Source organism: Sinocyclocheilus rhinocerous, unplaced genomic scaffold (genome assembly GCF_001515625.1).
Source record: "Sinocyclocheilus rhinocerous isolate Xijiao unplaced genomic scaffold, SAMN03320098_v1.1 scaffold584, whole genome shotgun sequence".
Classification (NCBI taxonomy): Eukaryota; Metazoa; Chordata; class Actinopteri; order Cypriniformes; family Cyprinidae; genus Sinocyclocheilus; species Sinocyclocheilus rhinocerous.
The window spans coordinates 1,129,253-1,146,647 of NW_015630348.1; the positions used below are offsets into that span (position 1 = coordinate 1,129,253).

A 17,395-nucleotide genomic window follows, 5' to 3' on the forward strand; every position below is an offset into this window, starting at 1 on the left:
GGGTCTGAATACTTTCCGTACCCACTGTATATATATATATATATAATATATATATTTATATATATATTATGGGTGTAACGATACACGTATTGAAACGTTTGGTACGAGGCTTTCGGTTCGGTACACTTTACAAACCGAACGATTTGTTGGACTAATCCTATTACATTTGGAAAATAAAATAGCTTAAAGTGTGTGAAATATAATTTTCTCAGTGCCACTGCGCTCAACAAGATAGCCCAAACAACGTAACAGGCAACGTGATGCACCAGTTGCGTAGCGGACGGGCACGCAGGGCACACGCTGCGAAAGGCCCCGCAATAACCTCCTCTTGCTGGGGTGTATTGAAAGACGATGATCTTGTATCAACAATAGCCAGAGATATTGTCAAAAACATAAATTATTGGCAATATTAAGAGGATTTGTAATTTCCAATTAATGTAGGCCTGTTACATTCTTATTTTATTAGGCCTACTATTATTATGAAGTTACTTTTATTATTAAATTAAGATTATACAATTAATTTGCCCCGCAATAATTACCACATAACTGACGCACTGAAAAAATGCCTTTTAAAACAGGTCCATTATACAATGAATTATAGGCCTATAATTAAAATATTAACACTGCAGTCATCAATAAAAATCAATGAAATAAAAAGCTTTTATTTCAAGCACCGACTTTCAAAAACAACCTGTTTAACGCAAAATACGTTTCTTCTAATTTTTTTCCCACTATGTACGGGCCACAAGAGAAAGGGAATTAAGTAAAAGTTAGCTATATACCGTTATCAGCATAATTATGTTGAAGTAGGTTCGTCTCTCTTCGTCTCTGAGAGAATATGCGGCGTCAGATTCCGAAAGCTCTGTCATTACTCCGTCATTCCGTTTTTACTTTCACTTTCTGCATAGTGAATTGACTGAGATTAAAGGGTTCATATGATGTTACTAAAAAGAACATTATTTTGTGTATTTGGTGTAATGAAATGTGTTTATGCAGTTTAAGGTTCAAAAAACACCACCGGCATAAATCTTGCGCAGTTTGCACATTGCTTGAGTGATATCCATTGGCTTGCCTTCATGGTTTAAATAAGAAATATTTGCAACATTGCGACATAACCAATTACCACCAATATATATATATATATGTATATATATATGTATATATATATACTGTTTTAATCATGAAACATATGTACGCAAAACAGTTGCTTGATTTTAAGTCTGATATATAATGATTTACATTAATCAGGTGTTAATTTATTAACTATTCTGACCAATTAAATTAAGCAGTGCAAAAATCTGATCTCCACATACATACAGTAAAAAGGTGAAAATGTTCACTTTCGAGCCCCATTTTAACTGTAGTTATACAAGATTAAAGCAGTCTGCAGAGTTTAACTTTCAGTTCTGAGCTGATTCTGGGGCTATCTGACCTTCTTGTACCTTTATAATAATCCCTTTAGTCATTATCCATCATTATCAAGAATCACTCAGATCAGCAGTTAATGTGAGTCATCTACTCAAGGGTCACATGCGTGGGAGTTTGCATGTGTATGTGTGGCGACCGTATGCCTTTAACTGAGGCATTAAAAACTTTATTTTCTCTTCAATAGAGTTTAATGAAAGAAAAAATACTCAAGGGATGGATCTTCATCTCTAAAGAAGGAAGGCTGATGTTGGGGATTATCCGATATATCCAGATCCCTCCTAAAAACCTGCACACAGGGGAACGGGCATCAGATAATCATGCTTGTTCAGTGCTGATGTCTGCTCTTGGTTAGCAAGCGTATCCAAGGGGAAACGGAGGCAAAGAAACAGCTTTAAAGGCCGATGGTCTGGAACAGTGGCCCAGCCATGCCAGGATTGAAAAAAGGGACAGGAGCAGTTAGGGAGAATTTCAAGGCAGTGGCACTGCAAGGATGTGTATGTTTGTGTGTAAAGTCACCGCACCGTTCATCTCTCCCCTTCCGGGCAGGGGAGTCAGCAGCTCATATAGAGCACAACTTCAAAGAGACGCCCCTTCATTTCCAAATCTGCGCCTACCTCCTCGCTATAGCACGCTAATTAAAATAGGTCTTGCTCTAACTGCTACCTCCAGATCTCTCATCCAAATCCCCCAAACGAAAAAAAGTTACATCACATCTCTACCCCTACTCTCATCAACTAATAGAACATCTTAAGCGTGCCAGCGAACTACTGATAAAAGACAGTGAAGTTTGCCATGTTATTTAGCTGTTTTCATTGGATTTATGAATCAGATACATTTTTAGACGAGGATATGAAACGTGGAAGACATCAATAACTAAACGCTTTGATGAGGCTAACAAACCATGTAATCTGGAGAGGACCCATGCATTTATGGGTTTGATAACAGGAAATTATGAATCACACTTAGCTTTCATATGCCCTCTGCTCCCACACAAACAATGCAAGATTCTGGCACAAACTGTATCTTTCATAAAATTAGTGAAATATTATATAAATATACACTACTGTTCAACAGTTTGGAGATGTTTTAATGTTTTTGAAATGAGTCTCTTATGCTCACCAAGGCTACGTTCTGTATTTGATCAAACAAAACTGTAAAACAGTAATATTGTGAAATATTACTACAATTTAAATGTTAATGTAATTTATTTCTGTGATGACGGAGCTGAATTTTAGCAGCCATTACTCCAGTCTTCAGTTTCACACAAAAAGTACAGTCTTGTATTGCCATGGTTAATAATGATAATGACATGAACCATGGAAATACCATGTTCTCGTACATGTACTGTAGCAATACCATATTATTAATATTATAAATTTTTAACGTTCTACTATCACTGTACCATGGTACCACCATAGTACTTTCTCAGGAGAGCCAAATTTGTCAAGCATGCATGAGCACTGTTCTGAAGACTGCTGTTTATCCACCTGCAGGTTTGATTTATTGGTGAACGGAGGCACAGCAGTGACGTTGCGATTCGTGCGTGCTCCATTCTCCGCTGTGTATCGCACGGTGTGGTTGTCATGGAGAGTTTTCCATGTGATGGACACACTGGTGATGAGAAAAGAGGAAAGAGACACGCCAACCTGTGAATTTAGTGGCCTTGACAGACCCTCGCCCCGAATCACGGCGTCACCACTCTCCACCTTCTACAGCTCCAGCCCCGAGGCCAGCTCCATCATTCCTGAGACACAGGTGAGTCAAACCGCATCACATCTGGGAGTAAAATGAGTCTCGGTTCATTTTTCCTTAAAATCTAAATAAATTTGACTATGTGCCTCAAGCTCATCTGAGCTGTATGATTTAATGACACTACAAAATATGAGAGAACCAGGTGATTTTTACTTACAGAACATACTGTACGGTCAGGAAAACCAGATATTCTTAAGATCGCCACACAGATATTGCTACTGAATTAATGATGACAGTGGCGTACTATATCACGTTCCTGTGACAGAAATAATTCACATTTTATGCTTGTAACATAAATCACTTTTAAGGCTATAAGTGGAAGTCAGCAGGGATCAGACATAATTAAAATAGATATTTTTTGTGGGAATGCATTATTTTATATGGCTGTCATTCTGAAGATGTTCGTATGATGCTGCTTGAAAATTGCATAAGTTGTCTTTTTTACCCTTCAAAAAGCTTCAATCTGAATGCGTATAAAGCGGCTTCATTTTTTCTAAACTCTTGACATCCGGGTTGCCATACACTACCGTTCAAAGTTTTGGGGTCAGTAAGATTTTTTAATATTTCTAAAATAAGTCTCTTATGCTCACCAAGGCTGCCTTTATTTGATCTAAAAAACAGGAAAAAACTAAAAATAAATATTTTCCCAAAAAAAATCTTACTGACACCAAACACTCCCAAGTACAAGAAGAATGAATTCATAGTGTGAATTTATGAAGCAGGACATTTTGTTTGAAATATCTGACAATTTTTATAAAAATGATTATAGGCCACAAGGAAATTTACTCGACAGGCAATTAACTTCCTCTCTCATGCACATTTTTAATCACAGGTTCTTCACGAGCACACGGCCATTCCTGGGAGTGATTTAGACTTGATTTACTTGAGTTCACGTGCTTCAGCCTACAAACCTGTTCTGAAGGTCATCTTGACCCAGTCCAGCGTGCCCTTCGGCTTGGCTCGGGTCCACCTCATGGTGGCTGTGGAGGGCAGAATGTTTCAGAAGCAGTTCCCAGCTTCACCCCGGCTCTCTTACAGCTTTATCTGGGACAAGACAGATGCGTACAGCCAGAGAGTCTATGGACTCGCAGAGGCTGTAGGTAGGTAGTGGAACTATGGGACGAAACAGATCTATATAAAGCCCTCTGTGTATGAATATATTATTAACTTGAACTGATTTAAACCAGGAGCAAATTAATCTTTTTTCACCCAGATATTTCAGTGGTGAGATGAATCTCCCTAAACTGATAGTACAAGTCAAACTGATTATTAAACAGACCAGAAGGTTGAACGTAATATTCTCTGAACCCTAAACGAATGGTTGTTAAAGTGATTTAGGACAGAGAATACAGGACAATAATATGGTTTCATTCTAATGCCGGCACAAAATGTATGATTTAAACCTTGCTGAAAATACACAGTTCAAAAGCCAATCTCATTTTGTTGAATTTGCAGCACATGCTTAATCGTTATCCTAACCATCTTTTGCTAAACTGACACTAGGTTGTGTTCTAGCAATAAATAAAAGGTATAAGCAGCTGCATTTTTCTAGTCCATCTATATATTGCTGACTGCTCTTTGCATGTATAATTAGTCTGCAAATGAAGCGCACTGAGAAACACCAGCTTTCAGAAGGTCACAGGCCCATTTGGAAAATGTTCCTATGACTGGACTCGTTGTAATCATGCTATTTGCTGAAGTATTTTTTCCTTAACAAGGTTGTAGCTGCTCTGAAATAGGTACTGTACCAGTTTTCCATGTGCATAAAAAGTAAATTGTCAATACCACATATTTTGCTGGTATTACATACAATACACAAGTGAGTCACCTATAGAACAACATTTTTTTAAAATTATATATACCTGAAATATTTGCATGTAAAATATTAGCTTTAATTGATTAATCTAAACATGAAACCTATATTAAATTAGGTAGAAAAAACATTTAAGGATAATAGATTCCTTTTGCCCTGTTTCCTCCTCTGTTCTTTAGTATCCGTGGGCTTTGAGTATGAATCATGCCTGAATGTGATCCTATGGGAAAAGCGGACAGCCACGCTGCAAGGATATGAGCTGGAGGCCTCCAGCATGGGCGGATGGACCCTGGATAAGCATCACATCTTGGATGTGCCAAACGGTAGGAATCGCTTATTAAACCGCACCGGAACCACCTCGCGGGAAATGTCCCCTCACCAATTCAGGGGTCAGTGGCTCTACCTGGACTCATTGTCATAAATATTAATCTTAACATGAAATATGGTTCATTGCCTCATTTGCACATAATAAAGCAGCGTTTGAAAGGGCTAATCGCTCACAGTGATGACAGATTAAATCGGAATCATTAACACAGCGTGCCAAGTCAGAACTGTGTTCTCCAACATTATGGGGGACATGATTTGGCTGAATGAACTTTATCCAGTTTTCAGGCGCAGAATGCATACTTATAGCTTAATTCAATAAAAGTGCCATTAACACAAGCATGAATATGGAAATGTGGCATTATTCCACCAGACATTCCCTGTTCCTTTGTCTTCATAATGAAACAGGGTGACAGGGAAGCTCATTCCGTCAGCTTAAATCTCCATATTCACACACATAATGGCATCTTTTTGTTCTTGGTAAATGACGATGTGTGCACAGTTTGAACCAGATCCAGCAGTCGTATTTAATGGCGCATTTTGGGAGAAGTCGGCTCTGCAGCACATCCCGATGCCCTAAATGAAAACACAAGATTAGACTGACACTTTTCAGGTGCGGTTGTCTCAGGTTGTTTCTCTAGAGTTAGTTAGTGTGACAACATCTGATTGTTCCTCGCCTGAACCAAAGATTTTAAGCCTCTTTTTGATTGCTGGCTAAATGCCCAGTTGGCCTTGGAATTTCCACATCCTTTAATCTGACGACCTGCCGAACAAATGGTCATGGCCGTCTGCTCAAGCCTTATTTTTGCACCTCTAGACAGTTCATCTGGTTTAAGCAGTGTTTCTGCCAATACGTCTTAAATTCTCATTTTACACCTCAAGCGCCAGAGTGGATTAAACCAATTGCAGATTTTCGGAGATATAGAGATAGCTTATATCATTATCTTATTTAGATTAGACCATTATTATAGAAATGCTTTGGTCTTCGAATTTTATCATTTCATAGTTAATACTGATTAGTTAATATTGCATTTAAATGATTTGCTTTTTTATAATTATTTTCAATGCATGCAGATGATATCATGGCATGTTTTTATCTGTTATGGTAAATATTAGGAGACTTTTATACTGCTTATATATATTTTTTTTTTTGCTAGCTGCTGAAGTTCATAGACTTTGAATTGAAGATTAACTGCATTGTTTTTGCTGTTTTTGTGAACTAAATCTGTCAAAAACCTCACAGACACAGTTGAAAGCAATGGAACAAAAAGCCCAGGAACTGCTGATGGAAAGCACTGAGGCATAGAGCATCTGTCCTAGAGCTCTCAGCTCTGTTATATATAAATCCATAACATGATCGCCTGTTCTTCATAACTCAGTTAGCAGGTCTGTGGTTAGATGAGTTTTACACTGGGTTACTCATTATTTATCCACACGCTCATAATCTTCTTAGGCATCGATTTATAAGTTTACTCTGAGAAGAATAGTGCTTAAAAGAGCTTAACACATAAATCTGGCTCACCCCGTTTAATCTGAGTTTTGTAAATTAGATGAAAGCTTTGCACATGTGGGCATGTCACCTTTACAATCTTTTCGATTAGTGAGTTTCTGTACATCAGAAGCGATGCATGGGAAGTGATGGAGATGGGAAGACATTTTGTCCTGAAGAACATGTCACAAATGTAATCAATTTGCCAAAGGGAGATCTTCTCTTTGACAGTCCCATTTGTCTCACTGATTGATAATGCAGAGCCTCTCATATCTATGGCTTACAGGTCTGATCAGCAGTCAGCGGCTGTGAAAACTGTGTGCTTGGGCATATGTATGTGTTTGAGCAAGAGCTACATCCCATTGCTGAGCTTTTCCTTATAACACAAGCATACTCTTGTTAATTTTAAATATTAAATCTCAATCTTTATCTTCAAAATGTATCATATTGTCCAAAAGGCGAATACAAAAATGCTTCTATTTTGAATCCAAACAAAAAAATATTACAAAAGTATAAGAGTTTAAATGAAAAGGTTGAACTGAAACATTTTGTTGAATTTGAGAAATAAATATTTTGTTTGTCGTTTTGAGAGCAGTATGAATTCCACAAGTTTGTGTAAAACCTGATCATGCAGCATGAGCCAAAGAGCCAAAGAGCATATTGTACTTTTTAACAAAGCAAGAATAACTAACCATTACAAATGAGTTCACATGATCAGTGTTACTAAGTTGCTTATGCAATTAGTGATTCTTCTTTTTGTCTCAACTTCATTTAAAATATTTTCATATTTCTAATGATTTGTTTTAACTAGTTTTAAATAGGAAAAATATGTTTAGTGAAGAAGAAATATTACAAATGTTTCACTGTTTCTATGTTCTCATTTTATTTGTTCTTTAGAAATATATTTCTTTTTTCGTTTTTATGTAAAATTCTAAAAGTTTAATTTTAGGGGGGAAAAAGTTGTATCAGGCTTTTGGACCCCACTATAGGTGTCAATCCTTAACCTTTTTGGTGAATTTTTCCGATATGGCAGACTGCTTAGTCTGACGCCTCTTTATGAATGCTGCAGAACACCTAGAATATTTGATATTCAGCTTGTTTGCTTGACATTTACAAAATAGTTTTATTTATCCCATTGCTATTTGATCAGCATGTTTGCTCAGTGAATAATCAATAAGCATAAGCATTGCATTACTGTAGATGACATTGAATGAAATTTCCATTTATAGAGTTTGTTGTACTTCATAGACATTAACATGTAGCTGAGAGTGGCCAAAACAAATCGACTGCTTTTCACCTAAAGGTCTAGCCATAAAGTCACAAGTTAATCAGGCCACAATTTACAGCCTCCATGCTGCATGGTAATGACAAACACTAATGAAAAACATGCACTTTAAATGTAATTATTTTGTGATGCTGCATGTACACTCTTAAAAAATGCTGGGTTAAATATGGATAAACCCAGCGATTGGGATGTTTTGACCTAGCAGTTGGGTTACTGCCCAGAAGGTTGGGTTAAACATTTAACCCAACTGTTGGTTGAAAACAACCCAATCGCTGGGTTTGTCCATATTTAACCCAGCATTTTTTAGAGTGTAATTAGAAGTTCTTGCAATGCTTGCACACAATTTGTGCTATGGATATCTTAAATTGTGTGGCTTGTTGAGGACAGCAACTGGTTTTATTGTTCCTTGAGGATGATGGAAAAGCAAAAAAATAAATAAAAATCACATAGACCTGTGCTGAGGGAGCTGAGCTGAACCACATCTATGGAATAAAGTATCATAAAGATATTGAACATTGTTAGTAAGAAACCTTACAGAACACTGTGTCCTGGCAACTAGTGTTGTTTTTGGCGGCCTGTTTTAATTTTAGTTTTAGTCTAGTCTTTGTGTGAAACTGTCATTTTAGTTTTTATTAGTTTTAGTCACGTTCATACTCTTTTTAGTCTAGTCAAGTTTTAGTCAACTAAAAGTCTGAGCATTTTAGTCTAGTTTTAGTCGACGAAAACCCCACTATAGGTGTCAATCCTTAACCTTTTTGGTGAATTTTTCCGATATGGCAGACTGCTTAGTCTGACGCCTCTTTATGAATGCTGCAGAACACCTAGAATATTTGATATTCAGCTTGTTTGCTTGACATTTACAAAATAGTTTTATTTATCCCATTGCTATTTGATCAGCATATTTGCTCAGTGAATAATCAATAAGCATAAGCATTGCATTACTGTAGATGACATTGAATGAAATTTCCATTTATAGAGTTTGTTGTACTTCATAGACATTAACATGTAGCTGAGAGTGGCCAAAACAAATCGACTGCTTTTCACCTAAAGGTCTAGCCATAAAGTCACAAGTTAATCAGGCCACAATTTACAGCCTCCATGCTGCATGGTAATGACAAACACTAATGAAAAACATGCACTTTAAATGTAATTATTTTGTGATGCTGCATGTACACTCTTAAAAAATGCTGGGTTAAATATGGATAAACCCAGCGATTGGGATGTTTTGACCTAGCAGTTGGGTTACTGCCCAGAAGGTTGGGTTAAACATTTAACCCAACTGTTGGTTGAAAACAACCCAATCGCTGGGTTTGTCCATATTTAACCCAGCATTTTTTAGAGTGTAATTAGAAGTTCTTGCAATGCTTGCACACAATTTGTGCTATGGATATCTTAAATTGTGTGGCTTGTTGAGGACAGCAACTGGTTTTATTGTTCCTTGAGGATGATGGAAAAGCAAAAAAATAAATAAAAATCACATAGACCTGTGCTGAGGGAGCTGAGCTGAACCACATCTATGGAATAAAGTATCATAAAGATATTGAACATTGTTAGTAAGAAACCTTACAGAACACTGTGTCCTGGCAACTAGTGTTGTTTTTGGCGGCCTGTTTTAATTTTAGTTTTAGTCTAGTCTTTGTGTGAAACTGTCATTCAACCGCCCACAATGCCTTCGTGGCAGCGATGTCGATTATTACAATCAATATATTGTTAATGTTGTTCTTGTAGCACAGGGTTTGCACAGGACTTACAGTCAGATCTTTGTAGTTCATTATTTTCTTCCTAGTATTTGAACAGTGGTTCATAAGTAGTGTGAGCAGTGCATAATAAGATTAGGGCAATGCAATGCAGCAATCGCACAGTTTGAGTAAGTGAGAAGTGTCATTGGTTTGTCTTGCTGTCAAGGTCAGTTGCTTTGTTGAGTCGCACTTAAAAGCAGCCACCCAGACCAATTCATCTTACTTAATGGTACATCGTAGACCTCTGAATAAGAACAGCAGCTTCTATTGGGCCGGGTGTTCTCGAGATCCCCTCTGACTGTGTCTTCATTCCAGTCCTCCTCTCAATCAATTAATCAATGGCAGGGCCTAATCAAGCAGGAACAAATTGCTATGCACCCTGCTTAGCTGCACATGGGAAGACATTAGCCATGATTCGCATGCAGTTCAGAATCGCAGAGGGTTTTGGGTTATTTAAGCACTCTGTGAATTAACAGCTGATATCAGCCAATGACAGTTTACCACGCTTGCTGCTAAAGTGACAGTCATCACACTAAAGAGGAATGCCCAATGAGACTTGGCACTGAATGCACTTGATTTGTCTCCTCTGTGACGCAGTGCATTCAGGATAGGCACAAATCTACATATTTTGCTTTCTTTTGTTCAAAACCAGCTATACAGTGTGCAACTGAATTATATGGTTTTGACATGTTTTTCAAAGACTTTTTTTTGCATGACATACCATTTTAAAAACAATGCTCGTGGCAGGACACTAAACAGCGCAAGATGCAATGCAACAGCAGAAGATTTCTGTCTGAATGTGTATGACTGTTTTTTAATGGCTGGTACTTTAACAGGGGATGCAGCTGAAGATGCAGCTTTTTAATTTTATTCAGTCTCATATTGTTTAATTAAAATGCCATACCTCGATCTTTCAGTGAAAACAACAGACGTTACTTCAGTTTTGTGACTTTAATTACATTCACTCAGTTGTCTGATATATCTGCTACACAAAATAAATACAATGTGGCTAGATCTAAATGCTGAGATCATTTATACCTGTTATATATCGTCATATATCGCCCAGCCCTAAAACCACTCTATGTTAAGGAATTATATACAGTACATAAAAGTATGAATGTAAAGCGCTATACAAATACATTTGACTAACAGCTAAAGCACACTATGCTGAATGTATGCTAATTAAAGCTCCTCTGCAAAAAATGTCAGAACTACCTAGGAAAAAAAACAAAACTAGTATATTTTCTGTATTTCCATGACTGGAGTAGACCACCCTCCATTAGAAGGCCAAAAAGGTCTCTCTGCTCTGGATCTGACACTTTGGTTTGTCGTGCACAAGAAAATAAAAAATTAAATAAATTTCAAAGAAACTGGGCCGAAGAGCTTTAGCCTTGACAAAACATTTGAAACTGAACAGTTTCAGACTCCTATAGTTTTAATGAAACTCGGCTTCTGAACCAATTACAAAGCAGAGGCGATGGTGTGTAGCCACTGAGGTAGCTAGTTACTGAACTTGAGTTGTAGTGGCCAGCCAATGGGAGTGTAGTTCAGTGCAGTGTTATTGATGTGATTAATAGGCCAAAGCAAGTGTTGGAAGTCTAACATGTTGCTCAGTATGAATAATTTATGGCCCTGGGCATGGTACTTCCCTTTGAAGTTCCTCTTTGAAGCCAACCCCAAAAAGAAACAAGTTAAATTTTCACAGGACTGAAATATTTATCTGTAATGACCCAAGCTCCTCGCTCAGTCTTGGACTGAAAATGGTGTTAAAATGATTGAAACGATCAAAGGTTTTAGAAGCTGAGATCTATAGGGACTGGAAAATAAAGCACACAGCTGAGAGGACAATCACCTCTCAGGTGATCGAAATGTCTCCGGTTGGTACATTTAATGCCTGAGGACCATATTCTTTTTTTTTTTTTATATATTGCACATTTGAGACAGATTCTGTTTTGCCAGCAGAACTGCTATTTGTGTGGCATAAGCTTTTCTCTGAACATGTTATAAAATAGTTGCTGGAAAACGACGTGAGAGACAAATACATTTATGTGCTAAAATAATTAAGAAAATATAACTAGTAAGTAGATTCTTTTAAATGTAGAAAATAAAATTTTTAATGAATTGACACAAACTATAGCATAGCTTGTTTTTTGCAGATGAAATATATTTATCCTTCTGCTCATTTTCATTTCAAATTGCATTGAAAGGAAAATAATGTTAAACCAAAATAACAAAGAGCAACATAAAATAAAAAAAGATGTAATTCTGCTTAAAACTAGACTGCTCAAGAAGTGCTCACTTTATTTCAAAAGTTGAAGTCTAATCATCCATATTAATGAAAATGTTCATTATGGTCGCTCAGATGCCTTTAGCAGCTTAATTCTTTTTGGTGCTTCCTCATCAAAGTGCTACTTCAATGTCCACATTAATGGAGTTTCTAACGGAAGTTCGGGAAGATCACAGCGCTAAGTGCCCCCTTTTCATAGTGATGTCCAGGGTAGGAACTTTCATCTTTAGTTGAGTTATATGCTCAGGCCTATCCATTACAGCCAGAAAAAAAAGAAAAAAAAACCCGTCTGCTCTTTTTTTTTTTCCATCCCTCTTATAGATTACAAGAGCATTTGAGGTTGTGAAGTCAGATAAGAATAGTATTTCTCTGCTTGTCTGTATAAAACAAATTAATCAAGTTCATGCATAATGTTTTTTTAATTGCAATTGCATTTTTCATTTTAGTCTTATTTTTTATTAGTTTTATTATTAGTAGTAGTAGTAGTAGTAGTAAGTTTCTCTTCTTGGGTCTATGTGACTTTGGTTTTTGTGAAAATCATTATTTTTGAGAATTGAAAAAAAAAATGTTTCCCTCCCACTCTCTCTGGTGTCTCAGGGATCCTGTATAAGGGAAATGGTGAGAACATCTTCCTCTCCCAGCTTCCTCCCATCATCAGCACCATAATGGGGAATGGCAGACGCAGAAGCATCTCCTGTCCGAGCTGTAATGGGCAGGCGGAGGGAAACAAACTGCTGGCTCCTGTTGCTCTCGCATGGGGCATCGACGGGAGCCTGTTTGTTGGCGACTTCAATTACATCAGACGCATCTATCTGTCAGGCAATGTCACCAGTGTCATGGAGCTCAGGTGAGTGAGCACAACTGGATGGGTGATCAGCTGCACGGAAATCTGGCAGAATACCTGAGGAAACATTTTGTGACAAATCACAGCATGCTGAGAGGCAGCGTCTAGACATTGTCTTTCTACAAAACATTTAAAAACATAACTATTTTTAATCCACAAAACTTTATAGTCCTCATAAAAAGGAGGCCTTGGAATTCTGCATAATAGCGACACCAATTCTCACAGCAGGCGATTTTTGAAGTCCGGCAGTAATTGTCTTGAAAGTTATTGTTGAATGCTGTGAATCTGTAAACAGAGCTTTGATAGCTGTAGCAGCAGTGGTTGAAAGGGGATGAATTGAGACGTTTAGACAGTGTTGTGCTTTAGCCTGTTAGAAAGGTAAACTCTGTCAAAGATGTTATTTTATTTTAAATCTGCTCTCTTTGAAATACACAGAATTTGAGAATAGACAGAATTTTAGGTTACACTTTATTTTAAGGTGTCGTTGTTACAGTGTTATTATACATTTAATTACTGAGTAATATTAATTAACTACATGTACTTACTATATGGTTAGGGTTAGGGTTTGGCTTAGGGTTACTTGCATATAATAATGCATAATTAACTGTTATTATAATAGTAAGTACATGCAACGTGTAACAAGGACACCTTAAAATAAAGTGTTACCAAATTGGTAACACAACCAAGTTAAGAATCAATGTTGTTTTTGTTATTACAAATACATTTCATTAATTGAAGTATAGCTGAAATTAAATAAAAAAGATATATCAGAAGAAAAACTTGAAATAAATAAATAAAATGTTGCTCCGGCAATTAACTGAAATATTTGTTTAAACTGAAGTTCTAAAATAACTCAAATGAAAATTAAAATAAAAAGGTATATATATATATATATATATATATAAGATTACTAAAACTTAAAGTAAAATTAAAATAAAAACTGAAAACATAAAAATAAAAATAAATCAAAGCTCAAAATATTAATAATGAAATAATCTAATAATTAATTAAAAACAATTACACATATTAATAAATACTAAAATACTATATAAATAAAATGAAAACACTGTTAAGGACTAATTTTAGAGGTATTGCAAACTCAGTATAGAATTGTGGAGAATACATACAGTAGTCCCCAAAACTTGATGGACAAGTGGTTATGTGAAGTAAATAGAATAAGTGTGTGCTATTTTACCTAAACTTGTCATACTGTATATTCTTACTATATGTTTCCCTCCTTTTTTCAAACTACCCAAAGAAATAAGGATTTCAGGCACAGGTAAGTTACATTTAGTAAAAGTCACACAATGCTGGTGTTTTAAAAGACATGCATGTATTGTGTACTAAATTTTAGATGGGTAACTTTCAACAAACATCACTCGTTGCGACACTTTTGGGCACTTTTTTAATGGAATGAAATGACCAAAGGGTGTCTGTAGAAAACTAACCCAAGTTTGTTACTAATCCCAGAAGATGTCGAGGCACATTTTATGAGAGATGTTTGCACATCACCTTTTTTGACAGTCTAAAAGACTTACTGAAGCTATGTAAGAGGACTTTGGATTATGATGCAGTGAGCGACACTCTGGGCCTCTAGCTGAAAGAAGTACCACTGTTTCACATTTTCACATTTTGATTTTACACAGGCCAGTGCCTCTGAGTGTGAATTGGTTTCCATACAGTCCAGGATATCGATCGAATAGAGTACGCTCAGCGTGCAAGAATTGCCCTAAAACCGCTTTTGATAAAACGTGAAAAGATTTGCCTGATCCCAGAGGAGAAGGTCACAGATCTCCACACCATCATGCACAAAGTCTCGACTCGACTGGTCATTTAACCACTAATGGCACGTCTGGAGGGGCTGCACTAACTCATTCAGAAAGGAGGAGGCTGATTGGGAGACAGAATTAATGAATGCAAATAAGCGTAGCGTTCTGAAAAGCTATCAGTTGTTGACAGTCATTAAGATATGCATATCATCACCGCATTGCAGAGAACCTTTCCCCGCAAGGGAACAGGAATGATTGAAATGATCTGGCAGTCTTGAAGTCGTCATCAGAGCCTCCGCAAATACGTTCCAGTCACATCACATTTACTTCCCTTTCACACATTCTTTTTTTTCTTTTTCCCATCTGTCAGGAGCTCACACCCTTTTGATAGATGCGAAAAAACATGCTGCGATTCTCTCAACGTCTTTAATGATATTAATATTCTAATCAGTCTCTCATTTCATCTGCCATCTCCAATTGCAATGTCAGACCAATAATTTATGAGTCGCACTGGCTCGGCTTGACAGCAGACTAATGTCTTCGCTCATAACTCCCACTGTTTATATGTCTCTCCCCAAGTAACAATCCCGCTCACCGCTACTACCTGACCACGGATCCCATCACGGGGCGGCTCTACGTGTCCGACACCAACTCCAGACGCATCTACAGCCCGCAGGCGCTCCTGGCCGGCTCGGAGTCCCAGCAGAACGTGGAGGTGGTGGCGGGAACAGGAGATCACTGTCTGCCTTTTGACGAAACTCGGTGTGGAGACGGAGGACCAGCCACTGAGGCTCTCCTCACAGGACCCAAAGGTATTATTAAAGGATCATTAAAACTGACAATCAAAAGGGTCGTGCATTCTTCTCAAGGAAGGAGTTGAGAAACATGGGTTCTTCAAACTTCTGGAATGGCTGCGATGAATCTTCTGAGGCGTATGACACACTTTGAATGACATGAAAGTTCATCCCAAAGCTCTGTGAGCTTTTAACACTGTATTATGTAGTGAGGTTTTTGATTGGCGCTTCAACGAGGAAAATGGGAACTGACAGCCCCGGGATAGGTACTAAATTATTTGACTGAGCCAGACACAACGGATTGATGAAGCTGCTTTGAACGATTCGTGACTTCACCGACATAAATTATAAAACGTCACACTTGTCTGGTGAATATAGACAACCTATTTCAGCATATAATCTCGTCATGCAGAAAAAGAGATGTTTTCATTGTTTTTCAATGAAATGTCATTCACACATGAATGCACGCACTGAATGATGGATACATTAGGTATCATATTTCCTGTGTAGACGGGTACGTAATGTGTTGAATTGATGGGATGTGCGCAGAGATCTACATTCTGGCTGTCGCAACTATAAAAAAGTCCGAGGCATTGATGCATACATGCATTTTCCTCGGTTGGGACTGAGATTTCTGCTATAACGTCAGTTCACTTGAGTGTTTTCGTCAGGCACACAAACTCTCCGTGCTACCACTCAGCTAGGCACGCATTTTCCAAACGGCAGTTACTATAGCAACCCACACTTTCATAATTTGGGTTTAAAAGTGGGTTTGATGCTTTCCCACTCCATGCTTTTGTCAAATACCCTGAGCAGACTTACGGACCGACTGAGACGGAGTGAGAGAGAGCGAACACAGGCTGAAATGCTAGAGGGAGGGAGGGATGTTCTAATACATCCTATTCCACTTTCTCCTTAAGAAATAATTCAGCAGTGGGAGGCAAGATGTGAATAATTGAGGGCGATGCTTTCTGCAGTGACCTGAATAATGGGAAGCCAAACACGACACATGTACCCGCTGCCTGGATCAGGCAAGCAAAGAGCACAGCTGTGTGACCCGCACATTTCGTTCCTTCCTCTCTTCTCTCCAGGGATCGCCGTCGACAAGAACGGACTGATCTACTTTGTGGATGGGACCATGATCCGGAAGGTGGATCAGAACGGCATCATCTCCACCCTGCTGGGGTCCAATGACCTTGCCTCTGCTCGACCCCTGAGCTGCGACTCGGTTATGGACGTCCATCAGGTGAAAATTGCTCAAATCAACACACTCAAGTCAATTATCATGACCCATCGAGAGACCTACATGAGTTTTGGTCATAGTACATGTTCGATTTAATTTCACCTTTTTTTTTTTATATATACAGTGCAGTGCCACAGTGAATGGGAATGGGAAGGCGAATGGACGATATAATGCTCATATACACAATATATTATGGGAAATATAAAATATTTTTTGAACAGATATTTTGCTCAAAATTCACAAAAATACATATTGATAACAGTTTACAATAAGGTAAAAACTATTTAATTTATTGGTCTAGGTTAATATTATTGGAAAAAAAAAAATATATACATATATATATATATTTATACTGTATATATATACACACACAGTGGCATGTGAAAGTTTGGGAACCCCTTGCAGAATCTGTGAAAATGTGAATAATTTTAACAAAATAAGAGGGATCATACAAAATGCATGTTATTTATTATTTAGTACTGTCCTGAGTAAGATATTTTACATAAATGATGTTTACATATAGTCCACAAGACAAAAAAAAAAAAACTGAAATTATTAAAATAACCCCCTTCAAAGGTTTGGGAACCCTTGGTTCTTAATACTGTGTGTAGTTACCTGGATGATCTAC

The 17,395-nt window shown here is 37.5% G+C and overlaps 1 protein-coding gene across 1 annotated transcript in view; it reads left to right on the plus strand.

Moving 5' to 3' along the window:
* The window catches only part of LOC107740124 (teneurin-3-like), a 133,406-nt gene that overhangs the window by 104,673 nt on the left and 11,338 nt on the right, over positions 1 to 17,395 (plus strand). Inside the window, exons 18-24 of the mRNA XM_016552441.1 lie at positions 2,922 to 3,183; positions 4,013 to 4,280; positions 5,173 to 5,316; positions 12,715 to 12,964; positions 14,220 to 14,240; positions 15,310 to 15,542; positions 16,616 to 16,770. Coding sequence (XP_016407927.1) covers positions 2,922 to 3,183; positions 4,013 to 4,280; positions 5,173 to 5,316; positions 12,715 to 12,964; positions 14,220 to 14,240; positions 15,310 to 15,542; positions 16,616 to 16,770 — 1,333 coding nt within the window. The remainder of the gene's footprint in view (positions 1 to 2,921; positions 3,184 to 4,012; positions 4,281 to 5,172; positions 5,317 to 12,714; positions 12,965 to 14,219; positions 14,241 to 15,309; positions 15,543 to 16,615; positions 16,771 to 17,395) is intronic.